The 18,868-nt window shown below is 42.0% G+C and overlaps 1 protein-coding gene across 1 annotated transcript in view; it reads left to right on the top strand.

The window, feature by feature from the left end:
- LOC310861330 (inactive dipeptidyl peptidase 10) overlaps positions 1–18,507 on the top strand; it is a gene marked incomplete at both ends in the record, with an annotated part of 28,825 nt that extends 10,318 nt beyond the window's left edge. Inside the window, 21 exons of the mRNA XM_083768745.1 lie at positions 1,375–1,446; positions 5,196–5,248; positions 5,931–6,012; positions 7,181–7,301; positions 7,501–7,655; positions 7,738–7,835; positions 7,952–8,075; positions 8,906–8,947; positions 9,064–9,168; positions 9,741–9,832; positions 10,633–10,680; positions 14,161–14,279; positions 14,460–14,507; positions 15,780–15,878; positions 16,616–16,682; positions 17,027–17,221; positions 17,324–17,378; positions 17,542–17,641; positions 17,954–18,012; positions 18,104–18,176; positions 18,290–18,507. Of these exons, the coding sequence (XP_083624871.1) occupies positions 1,375–1,446; positions 5,196–5,248; positions 5,931–6,012; positions 7,181–7,301; positions 7,501–7,655; positions 7,738–7,835; positions 7,952–8,075; positions 8,906–8,947; positions 9,064–9,168; positions 9,741–9,832; positions 10,633–10,680; positions 14,161–14,279; positions 14,460–14,507; positions 15,780–15,878; positions 16,616–16,682; positions 17,027–17,221; positions 17,324–17,378; positions 17,542–17,641; positions 17,954–18,012; positions 18,104–18,176; positions 18,290–18,507 (2,025 nt within the window). The remainder of the gene's footprint in view (positions 1–1,374; positions 1,447–5,195; positions 5,249–5,930; positions 6,013–7,180; positions 7,302–7,500; positions 7,656–7,737; positions 7,836–7,951; positions 8,076–8,905; positions 8,948–9,063; positions 9,169–9,740; positions 9,833–10,632; positions 10,681–14,160; positions 14,280–14,459; positions 14,508–15,779; positions 15,879–16,615; positions 16,683–17,026; positions 17,222–17,323; positions 17,379–17,541; positions 17,642–17,953; positions 18,013–18,103; positions 18,177–18,289) is intronic.
- Positions 18,508–18,868: the final 361 nt, after the last annotated feature.

Below are 18,868 nucleotides of genomic sequence, written 5' to 3'. Positions count from 1 at the left end.
TGACGTTAAATAAATGAGCATTTGCGCCTGTCGTAGACATGCGCGGAGCAAGTTCAGTCAGGGAACCTCAGTCAGCGCGCCGGCCGTTAATTGGGCCACCGCAGCATCAGGCTCTCATCCACATGATTCACTCAGCCAATCACACGCTCACCCCATCTCATACCGGCTACTTGAACCAGAGGTTTGCATTCCTCTGCCTTCTTGCTTGCTTACTGCTGTTGTATCAGCGTGCTGCTGTCATACAACCTGCGCTCAATTCTGCTTGCTTACTGCTGTTGTATCAGTGTGCTGCTGTCATACAACCTGCGCTCAATTCTGCTTGCTTACTGCTGTTGTATCAGCGTGCTGCTGTCATACATCCTGTGCTCAATTCTGCTGCTGCTGCTATACTGTATACCCGTGCTGCTGTATACAAGTGCTCACCCACCTCCACCCCAGCTACCACCTGTCGTTTTGGATCTGCTGTTTAGGTACGGGGGATTCAGAGTCCCTATGGTCGGGACTGATGCGCTTGACCTGAGTACCTAAAAAGCAGATCCAATACATCGCCAAACCATAATAAATATATTGCATTGATTATCTTATATTCAATAAATATATATATTACTTCCTCCTTGAGTTGTCTGACTGAACAGATCTCAGTATTGATTGACTCATGTATGTGGACAGCTGGACAAATGGACTGGTCAATAGAGGGGTGCTTCCAGATGGAGAGTGAATTTTAGGCAGTGTGTTACACATTTCACAGATTATAGAAAATAGTACATACATCAGCTGAGTGACAATATCAGCCCTGCTTTTTTCCCTTTTTTTGAGCACCCAACATGTGGCTTCATAAAGATTTTCAATTTCATTTTGAATGCTGCCTCTGTGTGCCACTGGCAATTATGTGGGTCTCTGCCTCGGCACAGGGTTGCGTGTTGTCACGTTGGAAAGATGCCTCTCCTCTTTAGTGTCTCCTGAGTTAACATTTGGTCTAGCATCCCTGCAGCATTAGTCTTTATATCCCTGGTTGCAAATCTTTGCTCCCATTTATATTGTTCTGTATATATCTTTTCCTGTCTATTTTCCTCTGGCTGCAACATATTCCACCTCAGTAACCGAGGCAAGATGCAATTCCTATTAAATTGTCAGTATACTCTATTTTTGCCTTTGGATATTTCAACACTGTCATAATGCAACACCAACATTTAAGTGCATATACTTGCATATTGTATACAGTACATAAACACTTTGTGAGCTTGCAGATGGGCTATTTTCAGTGAAGAGATTTGGTGTAGTGGGGAAAAGGAGTGGACCCAGGGGACCCCGGGCAATTAAGTATAATAGTATTTAAGTGGTAAAAAAATGTTTTACCCCTGTGTTTTTCACAAGGACCTGACCTCTACTAAATTCCACGTGTCTGCAGACAAGAGGTTTGTCCTCCTGGCGTATAACACCCAACCGGTAAGTTTTGCTTGAATGTGATGTCCAGAAAAGATTTGCTGCCACTACATATAAGCAGGTAAAAAGGAAGGTTGGCCATAAGTCGACTTTGAACTAAGCCAAAATGGCCTGTCAAGCTTTCATCCTCAAGAGAACATAGGCACCATGAATAATCACGCTCCAATTTCAAAGGCAGTCCGTTTCTGCTCCCGACCATGTTTTGTTATAGCTACTGGTGTCTTAGAAACAACAGTGACATGCATTCTAATTGACTCATACACCTTCTGAATTAAACGAGGGGGACCTGCAACAAACGACGGCGACTGGAATACAGAGAGAGAGAGAGAAAGAGAGAGAGAGAGTGGTATATTCTGCTACTACTGCAGCAATTGTGACTCTGTAACACGGGCAGTCCAAATGACTGGGAAAATATATGGTGGATTGAATATTTAAAGTGACTGATGGAGCAGGGTGCATGAGGTGGAGGAAAACTTAAGCGGGAGTGATCAGTTTGATATAGGGGGTGCGGACAGGCTGTGACGATGCAGGGATGGAGTGGAACTGTAAAGTTGAAGCTGCGGTAATGAAATCGCCATGCTGTTTCGCTGGGGAATTTTAACGAGGCACTTACGAGAGTCAAATGCACGATTGCAGGTGATGTGAGTCATGCCATTACACACGTCGGTGGTGTAGATAAAACAAACAAACAAATGACTATTATATTTCCACTCTGTGTTGCAGATCCATACAGCCTTCCCCGCACCAACCCCTCGCTCTGTAAATACCTGCATGCTGTTGCCTTTTCCTCAAGGGGAAAAATATAGAGGTACTATTTCAATAATGAGGAGGGGGGGGGGGGGGTAGCCTGCAGCATTTGTTTTCTTATTTATTCAAAATCACTGCCCAGATGTCGTTTAGCATCCACTCTCTGGGTCCATAGGTTACAGGTATATATATATTTTGTTTTTCATTTGAAGTACGTGCTTTAGCTCTAATCATCATCTGCATCATATCCAGAGACACTGGGTGTGGTCGGATGAGCCTGTTGCTGTGTCAAAGCTTTCATTATTATGATCACAGCCGATTCATCCTGACTGAATTATTTAGATATCATTATTTGCACCATATATCGCGTTCTCTGAGCCGCGCGGAGAGATGGGTTTCAGATCTCTAGCCTTTATCTGTAGGGCTTTGTCGGGTGATTTAAGGCTCTTCATTTGCATATTTGCTACATTATCAGCAGGATAGCCTGTCTTGATCTGTATGCTCAGTCTCAGTGTGACTCTTAATCAACAACGGCAGGCGCCTCACCTGCATGTTTATGTATGTATGTATTATGTATAACTCCGTGTTGGTGTCCCAACTGTGTATGTTTATGCATATGCACATGTGGGGTTTTGGAGTGGGGATATTCCACCATCGTCTCATCATCCCGTGCTATCTTTCTCCCTCTCTCCCTCTCTCTCATTCTTCCTCTCTCTCTCCCACACATTTTTCCCCTCCTCTATCTCTGGGGGTTTTCTGCTGACTGAAGCGGTTTGCAGCAAGCGCCGGATAAGAAGAGGCACGGTGCTGAGAATGAGAAAGGGAGAGTGTAGGTCGAGAAACGTGTGTTGAGGGGGGCCATAGTTGGAGGGTTGGCCATAGTTGGCCTTAGATACCCCGTCCAAATCGAAATCAATCAAAATGGGTATAAAATAATGATGCCGATACTAAACTGTGTGTACCGCAGCGGAGAAAAAATTGGTGAGTGAGCTGTGAGTAAGTTTAAAAGCATCTCTGGATTTTGTATTAGCTCTGGAGGCTTTAGGGAGGGTTAGTGTCTGGCAGAGGTGGAAAATAAATGGATTTTTATAAGGGGTAGTCCAAAAAAAGGTGAGGTATAGGGACGGAGGCGGATAGGGAACACAGTGATGGCAGAATTCTTATAGGAGGTCTTCCCTCAAAGTTCTTGTGAATCAGGCAAGTGGGCGTGATGGAGAGAGAGAGAGAGAGAGAGAGAGAGGGAGAGGGGGGGGTCTGGAAAGATGTGGTGGCATGGTTAGACAGCTACCTGCCAAGATGGTGCAGTTTCGGGACAAGTGAAACACCAAGCAGTGATATGTCTGTCTGTACGCACACTGCAGCAAGTGACAGTTGGGTGCTGGCATCAAGAAGCAGCACAGTGTAGAATTGTTGAGAAATGGCTGTGAGGCGGTAACAATGGGATGGATAGCTAACAATACTATCATCCCACATGGTGTGCCCTGTGGCTCACAATAACAGGCAATAGGTATGACCATGAGGAGTTGTAATCTCTTTACGGATCCATTGTCGCTGCATCCCGCGTGAATGCGCAGTTTTCTTCAGTGTTAAATACCACCCTCCCCCTGCACTAGAGGGAGGGTGGGCGGTGGGCCGTGGGTTTGTGGAACTAATGTATCCATCGCTATAGCACAACCGTGGATGATTTGTGACATGTACTTGGCAGCCACATTAAATTTTATTTTGCCTCTGCTAGACACCTCCTTCACATAAAAACACATGCATGCATACACTGTCTCTTTCCATTACTCTGGCCTTCAACTTCACTGTCAGTGTCTCTGAGTTTGTTTGTATTTTATTTGTATCTTTCTCACTCGCTCTATCCTTATCTGCAGGACACAAGCCTTATCTACTCTCACTATTGCTATTGTGCTTTTTGGTTTTTAGTGTTAGCTGCACCCCTGAGAGCCGCATTCCCTCCATACTCAGAGCCAGTGACCTGCTGTGTACAGTAGGAGTTACATTCTGCAATCAGGGTTCAATTTTGGTTAAAAAGTCCCTGCAGCTTTGCCTTTGCCTCTCGCCATCCCTGCATTTTACAGTCAGGGACAAAGTGCACAGAGATAAATCCAATTTCACTGTTTTAAGTACGCTGTATAGAAGATGTGACATTTAATTTCTTTATGGACTGGATTTCTAGAGGCTAAGAGTTCTTACTGGCCAGTGGGGGATAAAAAATGCAATTAATATGGACAGACACACACTCACGTGTGTGTGCACGCACATGCACAGTGATTATCGTATCAACTCTTCTCCAACATGTTAATTGAATCATTCAGTGAGCTACGACTGCCTATGCCAGAGAAGAGCTGCCACAATGGATTGCCCTCATTGAGAAAGATATTAGCTATAATTATATAATTGAATAAGAATGCATATCCTTTTCCTCATCCTCTCCTTCACATTACCTACACATTACATCACTTGCGTGTTAGCCCATCACTTACTCTGTATAAAATGTATAAATCAGACCTGATAACAGAAATCGGTATAGAGGATATAAAATATAATGGATGAAGTGGCTGGCCTGGGTTTAATGACCCATAATACGAGCGGGTTAAGTGCAATCCTGGCTTGGTTTGTTACTTTTGCCTCATTTGCGCTGAGTGCCTGTTTGTCTGTGTACATACATACTACATAGGCACGTCTCTATGTGAGCAAGTGCGTGCATGCATGTGAACTTACTGCAATGTTTGACTCAGCGTGTTCTCACTTAACCACTTAAGCCTTATTTTATATTTTGTCTCATGACGGTGTCGTGCAAACATATTGGACATTATAGCCAATCTCTCACGCAATCTCACAAAAACGTTGATGTGCTTGTTGATGTGCTATTTTCACTATTATTTGGAATTTCCTTAGAACATTTCTATACATTTTCGCCTATAATGACATGCCCCCAAAATAGGCGCAAAGTGGTTAAGTGTGGCACCCCTATGTGCATCATGTCCTCTACCTCTTTTCAGGTATTCTCTCAGTCCTTCACAGCCTCCTATGCTATCTACAATGTGGCTAATGGGTAGGTAGAACCATGAATGCCAAATGCATGGGCTGCACCGGGCATGATCTACCTGCCAAATTAATGCAAGCAGCAGGCCCGCGGACCGACCAAAACTCCTCCAAGCGTGCCTCATCGAATGAGAACATTGTGTTTTCTGTCAAACATGCATTCCACTTTGTCATTCCTCTCTCTCTGAGTGCCATACTGTAGCCAGCCTGGAGGTTTGTAATGTACTGTACCTCTGTGACTATATGTGCTCTGCCTGCGATTCATTGCCAGCATCATAACAGTGAGACACTCAGTGGTGGATGTAGCTGTGGATAAATAGGGGGAAAAAAATCTCTTAGGAAAGCCAAAGCCTCTCTTTGAAGTGATTTCAGGGGAACCTGCACTATGAATTGCCTGAGAATTAATGTCTTGTAGAAAAACATTTGCTTGCCCTATGGAAGCTCTAAGTGAGGCTAGAAATATGTAAGGAGAAATGTGTCACCATTGCATGAACCAGTGCCAGTCTCTTTTTTTTGCACTCTTGCATCTTGGTCCATTCTATTCTTTTTTCTCCCCTCAAAATCTCTCTTTCAAACAAAGCTCAAGCATGGTCAGATCTCGGAGGTCCTCTATCTCTTGATCTACCAGTGGGGTTTAAATAGTGCTGTTCTTCTCTAATGTTTATGTCGGATTCTTTGTATTATGTTTCCAGGGAACTTCTGGAGCTTAACCCACCAGAGCGAGAGAAGGCAATGCTCCAGTATGCAGCATGGGGACCTCAGGAAGACCAGCTGGTAAGACTGGCACTCTCTCACTCGCAAGGATTTGTCCCAATGTACGAATGAATGGACCATTGTAAAGCAATCTCAATAGAAAAGTGCAATAAAAATGCAATCCATTATTAATGATTTTTTTATTATTAAACAAGACAATATAAGTCTTTTTATATTTGATTTTTTTCTCCTATCCCACGATTTTGTAACCAATTGTTCACCCAGTGCCAATTGTCTAAACTGTAATCCTGGGCTCTACTCTCCCTCTGCCAACCTGGTAGAGCCCCGAACTGAGCTCATGCTTCCTTCAATGCATGAGGAGTGAGCAGGCCAGTTCTTATCACCTACCTGGGAGTTTCCCTGGTAGAACGTAGTGCGTGGAAGGAACCTGTTATTCCACGTTATTATATTGTGTTAATCTTGTGTATATCGATGTTAATTTAACTCAATAATTTACATTTTAACACTCTCTTACGAAGGGATAAAATAACATTGAGAATTTAGCTCTGTAGTGGCAATTTCCATAATACTCAACTCACGAATAGATTAAACAATATTTATTGCAGAATGAGTAATGAGTGTGCAATTGTGCATATGATATTTGACTTGGCGTTCGGCTCTGCTGGATTTCTCCCTGCTCGGCATGATTAAGCAACATCATAAAACATAAGAGCAGGGAGATAGATATACAATAACCCCCCCATGGGGAGCATAGATAGCAGAACCCACCGGTGGTGCTGGGGTGGTGGTGGGAGAAAACATCACATACAACCGGGAACCATGAGCAGAGGAAGGCAGGAAGAGCATGGAGTCTAGTGAGCTTAAGTAGCCTGCCCAATTAGTCAGCTGACTGCCGCATCGGCGAATGACGTGTGAGACTTGCACACACGTATACTCCCACATAGTAATGCAGCATGTTAACCCCTTGAGCATAGTATGGGCCTTTGAGCATGGCAAGAACCTCCCTTGAGGTTGACTGACTGAACTGACTCCGCCGCTCCGCGAGCTGCGTTTGATTAGTATTAATATAAATCCATGGCATATCAATGCTTCACTGACTCCTCTGTGCTGGTCAATGACACTTGGACAGAGCTTGATACATGATTGAGGCAGCCAACACTGAAGCCTGCAGCTGTTATGTCTTTGATGACGGATTTAGCGCTGTCCCTTTGTGTCGCTGTCATGCCAGGCTTTCATCTTTGAAGGGGATATCTACTACCAGTCAGGTGTGACTAGCGAAGCTGTGCGTCTCACCTCGACAGGCCAGGAGCCACAGGTTGTCAACGGGCTCTCAGACTGGACCTATGAGGGTAGGAAGTGGCATCACATCACCAGAAGCTATTTAAATCAATTTTTTATTAAAATATTAATATTTTTTGTAGTGATCAATTTTGTAGTTTATTCAAGTTTGGGGAAAGGAATGATGACAACAAGACTGTTTAAAAGCTACTGGTAGATGTGTGTGTTTGCAAATGAATAATTCAGAGATGCTGGTGACTTTTCCAACAGAGGAAGTTCTCCTGACCTATGCTGCCCATTGGTGGTCTATTGATGGAGCCCGGCTGGCATACCTCACCATCAACAATACTGCCACTCCTATGATGGAGATACCTCATTTCTTAGGCGGTCTCTATCCCTCCAATATGGTCTTTCCTTACCCCAAGGTGACACCTGTTTGTTTACATACTGATTTGTCAAGTCTTTGACGGTGAATGCATGAATTCATTTTTATTCTCTTTTTCTTAGGCGGGCTCCAATGTCCCTTCAGTCAGTCTGTTTGTTGTGAATCTGTATGGCCCAGCACACACTCTAGAGATGATTCCTCCAGACTCCCTCAGGGCCAGGTATACTGCCCCAAGAAATAGTAGAAACAAAAAATAGAAAATGCTACAGTAAGTCAGAGATGTTGTGTCAAACATCCAGTGCTCTCTTCCTCTCTTCCTGGTATATATGCCTTTAGAGACAACTATATCTCCATGGTGACTTGGATCAGTAGCACCCGTCTTGCAGTTCGCTGGCTGAATCGCGCCCAGAACCAATCAGTGCTCTGCGTGTGTGAGGCAACCACTGGGGCATGCTCAGAGGTGAGAGGTCACGAGTCATTCCACCTCAGTAATCCAATGGGTCCCCCATTGCCATAGAGTCGGTGGATTTAATAGAATTGTGAGAGCTAGGATTGATTTCCTTAAGCTCCCACATGCAATATTAATATTAAGGTCAATAGTTGTATGAGAGGAATTTATAGTGGTGTTCTGCAGTATTCCTGTTTCTTTTAGCCCCCTGCAGTCCTGGTTCAATACAGATTACCAGTTAGAAACTACATATTTATGACATATTCACTATATATGAATAATAACAATACATATATCGTTGCTGTCGGATGGAAACCTGTCCAAAATCTGTCCAAAACGGTTACATTTCAGGATTCAAATTCAGAAATAGCAAAAATAGCCGATCTACAAGCTCAAAGCGCACAGATCGGCTGTTTTTTCTACTTTTGTGTGACACTTTGTGACATTTGACATTAAAAAAATCACACCCGTATGAAGTGAGGGGCACTTGTATATTAAAGTCTAACTCATGTTGCTATGATTAGGTGATGTAATGATGATGTAAAACAAACTGTGTCAAAACAAACATTACTTTATTGTTAATGGGATTTAATGTTTGTGTTAGGGACAAAACAAACTAAATTACTAAAACTAAATTAATTTCTCTTCATTGTCAATGGCGTTTTTAAAACAAACATTGAACTAAACCTGTATATAGGAGGGACTAGCACTCCTAAAAAAAGGGTTTCTACCCGACAACAATAAACATTATTTATATGGCATTATTCTTAAAATGCTTGTAAAATGTATTTTATAAATGATAAAATAATACATTTCCCTATAATGTATTATTTACATTCCAGAAACACAAGATGGCCATGGATCTAATGCAAAACCAACGGCAGGTAGGTGTTCACTCATGGCTACAGAAACCTATATTTACTGCCCCTGGCCGACTCCCAAAATGGCATATTTTCCCTGGATTACTGTGCTGATGTGATGTGTCTCTTTGGCCCAACAGGAGGTGCCATTGTTTTCAGCTGATGGCTCTGTGTTTTATATGATTCTGCCAGCAAAACAGGGTGCCCGCGGAGAGTTCCATCACATTGCCAGCCTCCCAGTACAGGTCAGTTGTTAGGGCAATTAACTTTTACTTCCTGGTGTCACCAATGGTTTATTACTACATTGCTTGTTAACCTTTCAATATGGTCACATAAAATATCTAGTGATTACGAATCTTAACAATACATAGCCCAAAGTTTACTTTATTCATACTCTCTGCACTCAAATTCTTATTTTGGCCTCTCATTATTATGATCACTCGCTGAACAATATATTTTATGTTGTTTTGTCTATTTGTCACTGTGGTGTATTTATATGTGGGACTACGGATGGAAATTCGCTTATAGCTAAATCCAGCATATTTACATGAAATCATGTGTATTGATTGAAATATTCATTAATATGCATTGTCCCGGAAAGAAATCAATAAATAAAGTAAAAACTAAAGTAAAATGTACAGCATACCTTATTTGGGACATGACATCTCTCTCTCTCTCTGTACTCTCTCCGTGGCAATCCTATGTCTACATTTTTCTTTATACACCTGGCGAATTTTCCGCCTGCATTTCTATTTTTCATACTAGACTGTTTCTATATTCCTCCTCGTCTCTGTTTCTCTACTTCTACATAACGCAGCCTGCCACCCCCTCTGCCCCTCCTCGCTTCTTGACATCTGGAAATTGGGATGTCACCTTGCTCTGTGCCCTAGACGTGGATGCTGGGAAGATGTATGTGAGAGCCGTCATAGTCGCCATACTCTCTGTTTGGAGCTGTGCAGAATTGCACTTTATTAGCATGTAGCTCTGAAGCGCAGTGAATGTTCAAGTGCAGGAGTGAATAGCCATAGCAAACACATTGCTAAAAATGGTCTTGGTATTTGTCTAAATGTAAATTCAGCAAATGGCAGCTTTTGCATTGCAGTTTAAAATGTCATTGCTGGAGGAAGTATCTATTTCAAAACAATATTTCATTTAAACAAGGTTATACACCTCACAAAAACGTTCAGTGACTTCAGCCTCAAGAAAACAATTTTTACTGCTGTTCGTTGATCTCTATGAAAAGATTAATGTGAAAGGTCTTGTCTTTTACTTTCCTCTGGGGTAAAGCAGTGGAAATGACACACACTAGGATTAGTCAGCATAGAGAATTGCCAATTCCGCCTTCACCCAGCTTGAGGCATGAGTATACCACATGTTCAGAGATGGTTGCAGTTCCAAAGCCCATTTGGTGGCATTGCTCTTTGCCTCCAAGCAAGCTCTCTCTCTCGCACGCACGCACGCATGCACGCACGCACACACACACTAAATGCCCTGCTTCCAAATTCATACCGCAATGATGACGTACTAAAATCTACTGGTCATATTCAAAGATTCACTATCATGGACACTTCCTAATGATCAAATGTAATTGTTTATGGATAAATTATTTTCTTTTGATGGAGAAATGATTATGGATCATTATGTATTATTGTCTTTGTGTAGTATTTGGACTTGTGTTTAATAACTGGCCTTCCAACCCTTTTATGCAGCTATTTCTTGAGCACAGAAGAATCCAGGCAAAGCAGACATCTTTACAGGTAAGGGGTGATTTGGAGAACACTGGGAATAATTTAGCGGACAGATTGGGGAAGGCTGTGGGTGGTTTGGGATAATTTGTGAAGGTTTTGGAATAGTTTGGTTTAGAATAGTTTAGACTGTTTAGGGATGATTTGAGAAAGGCGCTTGGTGTGGTGTGGGACATTTCACAATAGTTTGTGGATGTTTTCAAAAAGGCTGATAATGGTCTGGGAATACATTTTCAATGGTTGAGACTGGTCTTGAGAATGGTTGGGTATGTTTTCGGGACAGTTAGTAGCTGCTCATTGGTTTTCTCATAATTGTCTCGGTTATTAGTATTGTTAAATCACATAAAGAGGGTCCATTGATTTAAAAGAAATTGATCTATTAAATATAAGAAATATAAATAGTTTGTAAATAAAATATGTACCGTATATGAATTCTATATGAATCAATTGTCCCTTATGTCACATTTTTCAATCAGTTGGCACACAAGAATCATTCTCGTGTGCGATAACAAGAATTCTCTGAGAATGACTGAACAGCTACTACCACTACAGTTTAAAGATAACTTGCGTTGTGAGGTAATCTATTGTGCAGCAGATGAAGCCTTTCCATCCTTACCAGTGTGCTCCAGGCACACAGCCCAGTTACAGTAATGCATGATTTACTAGAGAGACTGGAAACTTTTGTGCTGTTGAGGCATGAATCGCTGAGACGAAAGTTACTGTCTGCCACCTATGATAAATGTGCCCATGGCCTCATGCTAATATCCTACGGGTATTATATAGTTTTTTTTTATTACATAAATTGGGGCTTGAGGACATCCCTTACTTAATAATAATGCTTCAGGTCCAGACGGGATATGTGGCCAGCTGATGCATTCACGCAGTCAGGAGCTATCAGAGGCTTGGTGTCCCTGTGTCCCATCTACCAAAAGTCACTGGACTCGTGTCCTGTTCCGTCCACCTGGAAAGACTCTATTATAATCCCTGTTCCCAAAAAGGCATGCTGCGAAGAATGCCTTTTTGGGTCGCTCTTATGACGTTTTTTGAAGAAATCATTATCAGTCTGTTGAAGGCGGCGGTTGGCTGTTTATTGGATGATTTTCAGTTTGCATATAGGAGTGAGTAGTGACAGGGATGCAGTTTTGGCCTTGGACTATTTTCTTTTGAAACACTTGGGCAATAACAAAGCTTATGCACGCCTTCTTCTTGTAGATTTCAGCTCAGCATTTAATACAATACAGCCGCATGCCCGCATCTCTTAATTAAGCGGTTGAGGGACCTTAATGTCCTCTTATTACTTGCGCAAGCAGAGCGCGCAAGTACTAGTTTCGCCCAGGACGATATTCGATGCGTATGCACCGTCCCAGCAAATGACGTAATGACTACTTGTGCCTGATAGGGCAGTGGTGCCAGATTACATACATGTATACATAGGAGCATTACCTTTAATCCTCCCGACACTAAAACATATTGTCATTACGTCACCATCGAAAACCAATTACACTCTGACATTGGGTCCTTTAATCCACATCTTTATTACGTCATCATTGAGAGCTAGTTATACCAGTTATAACCTGACGTCATATGCTGAGACGGTGCATACGCATCGCAAGTGGCGCAAAGTAACCACAGTATACCGCTAATCAACTTACAAATTACATATACATATACACAGAGGTATTTAGTATTAATATCACTATAGTCCAAGATTAAGTACATTTAAAGCAATTGACAATTTAAAATAAATAATTATACTGTAAACGTGATAACATATTTTATTTCAGTTTATATACCCTATTTTTTCATCGGATATCAATGATTTATTTTTCTTTGAGAAACTAAAAAGGGATGCAGAATCATTCTAAATCGATAAAACTGTATTTCTTTTATAGATAGAAACTTGTACCATACTTCATAATACTACTTTTTTACATGCATAAAGTAGGTGGGTAGCAAATAGCTAAACCTAATAATTCAACATTTCAAACTTTCTTCACAGAGAAGCTGAGATTTGACAGTTTGTAGCGGTCGACAGTACTTGCACTCTCTGCTTGCGCACTAGTGTGCAACAAGCAAGTAGGCACTCGACAGAGTGCAGTTCTTGTTATTTATGGTACTATTCATTTTTGACCCAACTCAGGGCTCCGTGAGCTCACCTGTCCTTTTTACTCTGTACACAAATGAGTGTAGAAGTGGCAACCCGAATAATTACATCATTAAATTCTCGGATGATACTGCCATTTTAGCCCTTCTGGAAAAGGATAGGGATTTAGCTGACTACTTTTTAGAGGTACAGAGCTTTGTAAAGTGGTGTGATGACAATCACCTTGTTCTTAATATTAAGAAGACACAGGAGATGGTGTTTGACCCCAAGAGTATTGGTGATGATCACAGGCCTGTGGTCATTCATGACTCAACCATCTCACAGGTCTCCTCATACAAAATCTGCATTGACAACTCACTAACTTGGAACACACATGTAGACAGTCTCTGTAGTAAACTACAGCAAAGACGTACTGCACTTCCTCCGACATCTCAGGGTTCATGGTGTTGACCAAAAATGTATGTTAGTGTTCTATCGAGCAGTCTTGGAAAGCCTGGTCAGATTTGGTGTCACAGTTTGGTTCGGTAATCTCTCTGTGCAACTATTTATGAGCAGGCTACATTAAAACAGGCTCAAAGAATTGTCAGTGATGTTACCCATGTTTTAAATGGAGAGTTTGTAATTCATGTCCTCTGGGAGAAGGTACAAAGAACCGAAGTACATCAGGTTTAAAAAATAGTTCACCAGTGTACCAGCGTCAACTAAAATGTTGAACGAGGCTCTGAAACAGCAGTGACTGTACGAGGTTAGATTATTCACTTGTGTGCACTTGTGTAATGTTGCGCGTCTCCCTCTGTTATGAATTTTGTTTGTCATTAATGTTTTGTGTGTGGCTGCAGCACGTGTGAAAGCCCAAGACAAAATTTCCCCTGTGGACAATAAAGTTTGAGGGTTTACCGTGACCTTGGATATTATAGAGGAGGCAGACACAGCTGAATTCAGCTGTGTCTGCTACAGTATTATTAGCAGACATTTACACACTGGACTGAGCCTAACAGTGCTACAAGTGAAACAGTTTTGGGGTGGCCTCACGCTTCTATAATAGTATTATATTGTTTTTTATTACATAGATTGGGGCTTGAGGACATCCCTTGATTAATACTACAGGGGAGGCAAACCAGTTGAATTCAGCTGTGTCTGCTATTATTAGCAGACAATTACACACTGGACTGAGCCTAACAGTGCTATATAGCTTTGATATCCACCCTTATTGATCCAGTATGTTCATGGGAAGTCGATCGTCTGAATTGTTTGTCTCGGGACACAGATACATTGCTTAATATGTAGGCAATCAATTGGCTGCATCCTGGAGCACATTAAATAGTTTCAGTTTCTCACATTCTCTAAAGTGTAAGCAATATTAACACTGCACTGCTCTCATCTCTCAGCGTGGACCTGGATGGAATCTTTGAGCGCCAGTGCATCTCCTGTGACCTCATCGATGGATGTAGCTTTTTCAAAGTTGATTTCAGTCCCAATCAGACTCATTTCACTCTTTATTGCCTAGGTAAACATTCCACACCGACATACCGTACACACACACACACACACACACACACACACCTGCACGCATGAGCACTGAAGCATGCCCCTACACAAAAAACATTCAAGATCCATGCTGCTTAGGTAATTAATACTCTTTCATCTCAATTCAGATTTATAACTGTCTTTTGAACAATTCCCCCAGGTCCAGGAATCCCTAAAGTGACTGTTCACATTACAAAGGACCCCTACAGTGAGTATCACATCTGCTTGTCTGACTAATGGTGTAATCATCCAGCAGCTAGCAGCAATACACTCAACTCATGCCATTAGACATTTTACAAACAGCCTGTAGAGGGTGGCATACCCAGGCAAACAATTATCTGTATGGGCCAGACAGACAGTAGCTCTGCATTTTGATGACTCTACAGTACACTAGTACTGTTTGCTTGAGAACACTGCCCTCTGTCTTTAGCTCCCGGTTAGAGCAGTCTTGGACTCTATCTAATTAGGGTTTTCCGGTGCTTTAGTCTGGCCAGGGTTGTGGAGTGGGAAATTTGTATATAGTCTTTTTTATTGGCCTAAAATATTGTCTATATACAGTACATACATTCGTGAATCCACTTGCTGACCGGCTGTCAGTGTATATATACTGAGCAATTTTTTATAGGGGTTTATATGTGACCCTACCATTAACATCCTATATAAGGCAAAAATGTCAAACTTCTCTTATGCTTTAAGTAGCATGTCAAACTAGGGGGTTTTCATGATTCTGAATCCATTTTGAGCATTAGTTTTGCACACAAAAAAACTCCTTGAGTTTATGTGGTATCTGGAACCACAATTCACATTAATAATAGCATAAGTAACTGTTTAGAAACATTTAGTTGTCTCCTGCTCTGACCGACACCTAGTTGGGGCATCTGCAGGGACCCTATAGATCTGGCCTGCTGATAGTGAGAAAATAGCCAGGTCTCCTCTGGGCTTCCTGTGACCACATTTGGACATGTTTGACAATTTGGTACACGGGGGTTGAGACCACCTTTGCATTTCTTATGCTTTAAGTAGCATGTCAAACTAGGGGGTTTTCATGATTCTGAATCCATTCCGAGCATTAGTTTTGCACACAAAAAAGCTCTTTGAGCTTAAAACAGCCATAGCCACTTGTATTGCCCAAATGTGCCCAAAATGTGCTGACCTCATCACATTTGTGCTGACCTCATCACATTTGTCATGACGGCTATGGCCGTTTCTGACAGATGGTCAGCAAGAGGATTCATGAATGTATGTATATAGACAATATTTTAGGCCAACAAACTTTGCACTTTAAACAAAAGAAGCCTGTTGGCTGCCGGACTACTACTATCTGATAGATAGACTAACCTGATGTTGGAGGGCAGTGTTCTCAAAAACACTATAGTATTTCACCGTAACATGATAGCATAGCATACTGTACATTACCTGACTCTATAGTATTTCACCGTAACATAGCATAGCATACTGTAAATTATTTTGTTTCTTCAAGGATACATTGTTCTGGAGGACAACAGCCCCCTTTCTGAAGCACTGCAGGAGAAGAGACTCCCGGAGACATTGTTCCGTACCCTATCAGCAGATAACCATGGTACAGTAGAGAAGCCTGTTTTTGTATTCATTAGTGTCATCTGACCATGGGTGCTTATTGAACAAAAACATTTACTTATGATCTATCACAAAAAACACAATCACAATGCATTCTCCCAGAATGATCAATACCTTCCCCAAGCAATTACTGACTGCAGTTCCACCCACTGTATCAAGCCTAAGTTGACAGAGAGGCACTGGCTGCACATATCTCTCTATTTCAGACTGCAGGGGACAAATACAGCAATCAAAATCCAATCAAAGCATCAATTGCTTGATTTGGTATCTCCTTGCGAGTGAGATTCTAAGTCATTCCCTCTCTAGGAGACAGCATTACATATTCCATCAGTAGTATTCAATTATCAGCACCGAGCACGGCTATATTCGCTCTAGACCAGATCAGGATTCTGCAAAACAAGGTGATACCAAATCTATGGACCAACCATGGACTTCTGTTACAGTCCAGCTAGTCAATAGCGACTTGCCTAGACTTTTCTCTGGCAAACTGTTTTGGACAGACATGTTTTGTGCGCCCACTATATCTTATGACCTACAGTTGTAGATAGAAGGTCTGACCACATAAGACTAACTCACTGTTGACATAATTGCACATACGGTATCAGCCTCAAGGGACCTAATTTACCGGTCCAGTGTCTGTACTCTGGAGATGTTGTATCTCTACCAAAACCTCCATTATACAGCAGTTGACATACTACTATCTTGTTTTACACTCATTAGACCTGCACCTGAAGCTATCTCTGCCTCAGGGCTATGAGGCCACCCTGCACCCTCTTCTCATCATTGTGTAAGTATGACTGAATCACAGCCACAGTGGTCACTGGTGTCATTGCATGAGACTAGGTACAGTAGGAAGTTAGGAACATTACAGTTCAATTGAATTTAGTACATTATCTTTTATATATGACCTAAATAAATAAATTAACTGTGACAAGCTGGCAGAAAAGCTCTAGGTGGTTGAGTGTGACATTTTCTCATTTGCATTCTCACCCAAGCCTCATATACCTGTTACCATACCAGCTCATCCTGCTTGCAATTTAACCATTTAGCAGACTTATCTTATATCCAGAGCAGCGTACAAGCGTGGAATCAGATGTGAGTAAATGGCATGATCCTTCCGTTGCCATACAGAGATGGAGTGCCTGGCAGTCAAGCAGTGACTGAGGAATTCGCCCTGGGCTGGCCTCAGGTCCTCTCCAGCACACACAATATGGCCTTGGCCTGGGTGGATGGGCGGAGCGGGGTTGGCCGTGGACAGAAGACCTCCACTGTGGATCCACGCAAGCTTGGCTCACTTAGAGTCAAAGATCAACTAGGAGTAGTGGAGTCAGTGACCTGCTAATGTGTCCATGCTATGTCATTGATGTATCCCTGGATATTTTCAGCGTGTAGATAAACTGACAGCTTTTGTTTGACCCGTTTCCACAGATGGTTGATGCAACTGCCTTACATTGATGATCGTCGCATGGCCCTGTATGGCAAGGTCGGTCTGTGTTTAAATTGGGAGATTCTACTTCTCTTAAGCCCATTAAGACCGGGAAAGCATTTGTGTTATTTTAAAATGTAGCTATTTTTTTGCTTTGGCTATTCAAAGATATTACATGGATAACTTTTTTTTGTTTTTTGTTTGATGACTTTCTTTACAGGCATTTGGGGGTTATTTAGCCCTCAAGATGTTGGCAGCAACAAACAAAGTATTTCAATGTACAGCTGCTGTGACACCCATAACTGACTTCAGATTGTACAGTGAGTTGAAATTATGCAATTCATTCAGTAAGCACGTGGGATGGATCTATGGTGCAGTAGTTATGGTCAAGGGCAAGGCAAGGCAACTTTATTTTTATAGACCATATTTCATACACAAAGAATAGATGGAATAACATATGGCAATAAAGGGCATAAAGGTTGCATAAAGGTGCATTTAGAGTTTTACTACTCAGTAAAGTTTTACACCATCATCAATAAAGTCATATTCATCAAAAGTCTTGTATTGTTGTGTAAGATCCTTTGTATTTTCAGCCACCAACCAATAACATAAAAACATTCTGCCTCTTTCAGGTGCTGCCTTCTCAGAGAGGTACCTGGGCCTTCCAGCCAAGGAGGAACACATTTACTCTGTGAGTGTCTAAAAATAAAGCTCTGGACATATTAAGTGAATTTGGTTGGATACTTTATTTACTTGCACTTCTTCTTGCATTGCCTTTTTAGTCTGCATCTTTGCTGGATGAGGTTAACAAGCTGAAAGATGAAAATTTCCTTATTCTTCATGGAACTGCAGATGGTGAGAAGTCAGCTGTGCAATAGATTTCAATGAGAATTGGCTATGGTGTGGATTTCTTGGACTGAACGTCTTCATGTTTGTGGGTGTGGGTATGTTTCTTTCTTTTTACACAGCGAGGGTACACTTCCAGCACAGTGCTGAGCTCCTGAGCCGTCTGGTGAAGGTGGAGGCCAACTATTCATTGCAGTTGTATCCAGATGAGGGTCACAACTTCAGAGAGCCGCGCAGCATCCAACACTTCCAGCGAACAGTGGTGAACTACCTTCAAACCTGCCTGAGACACAGCCTCCTCTTCGCTCCCATAGAAGAGCCAGAGGAAGAGGATGACTGAGTTATTATGGAGAGGAACACTCTGAGCCTCTGAGGACAATGTACCATATTATGCATTAACTTGGGTCGAACTACCAGACACAAGAGCACATGAGTGGGGACCAAACATATCGGCTTCACCGCCTACAACAACAATAAAAACCGTATACCTTTTGTTGACACAATTTGTGCTGTTATATGTTTAAGGCCCTGTTTGTTTACATGAGTCACGAGAGATGGTGTGAGCAGGTAGGCTACTGATTCTACCCAAAGTTTACAAACTAGTCGAAAACATGCATGTCGTAATGGCTGCATGATGTGGCGTGGTTTACAATGCGTCCTTCTGTGTTTTGCAGCTCCTCATTCCGCCCAGCGAGGGTTAA

This window comes from Protomyctophum parallelum (assembly GCF_964188405.1).
Source record: "Protomyctophum parallelum genome assembly, chromosome: 7".
Lineage (NCBI taxonomy): Eukaryota > Metazoa > Chordata > Actinopteri > Myctophiformes > Myctophidae > Protomyctophum > Protomyctophum parallelum.
Note: the sequence above shows the minus strand (reverse complement) of the source record. Positions and strands in the feature narration are given on the sequence as shown.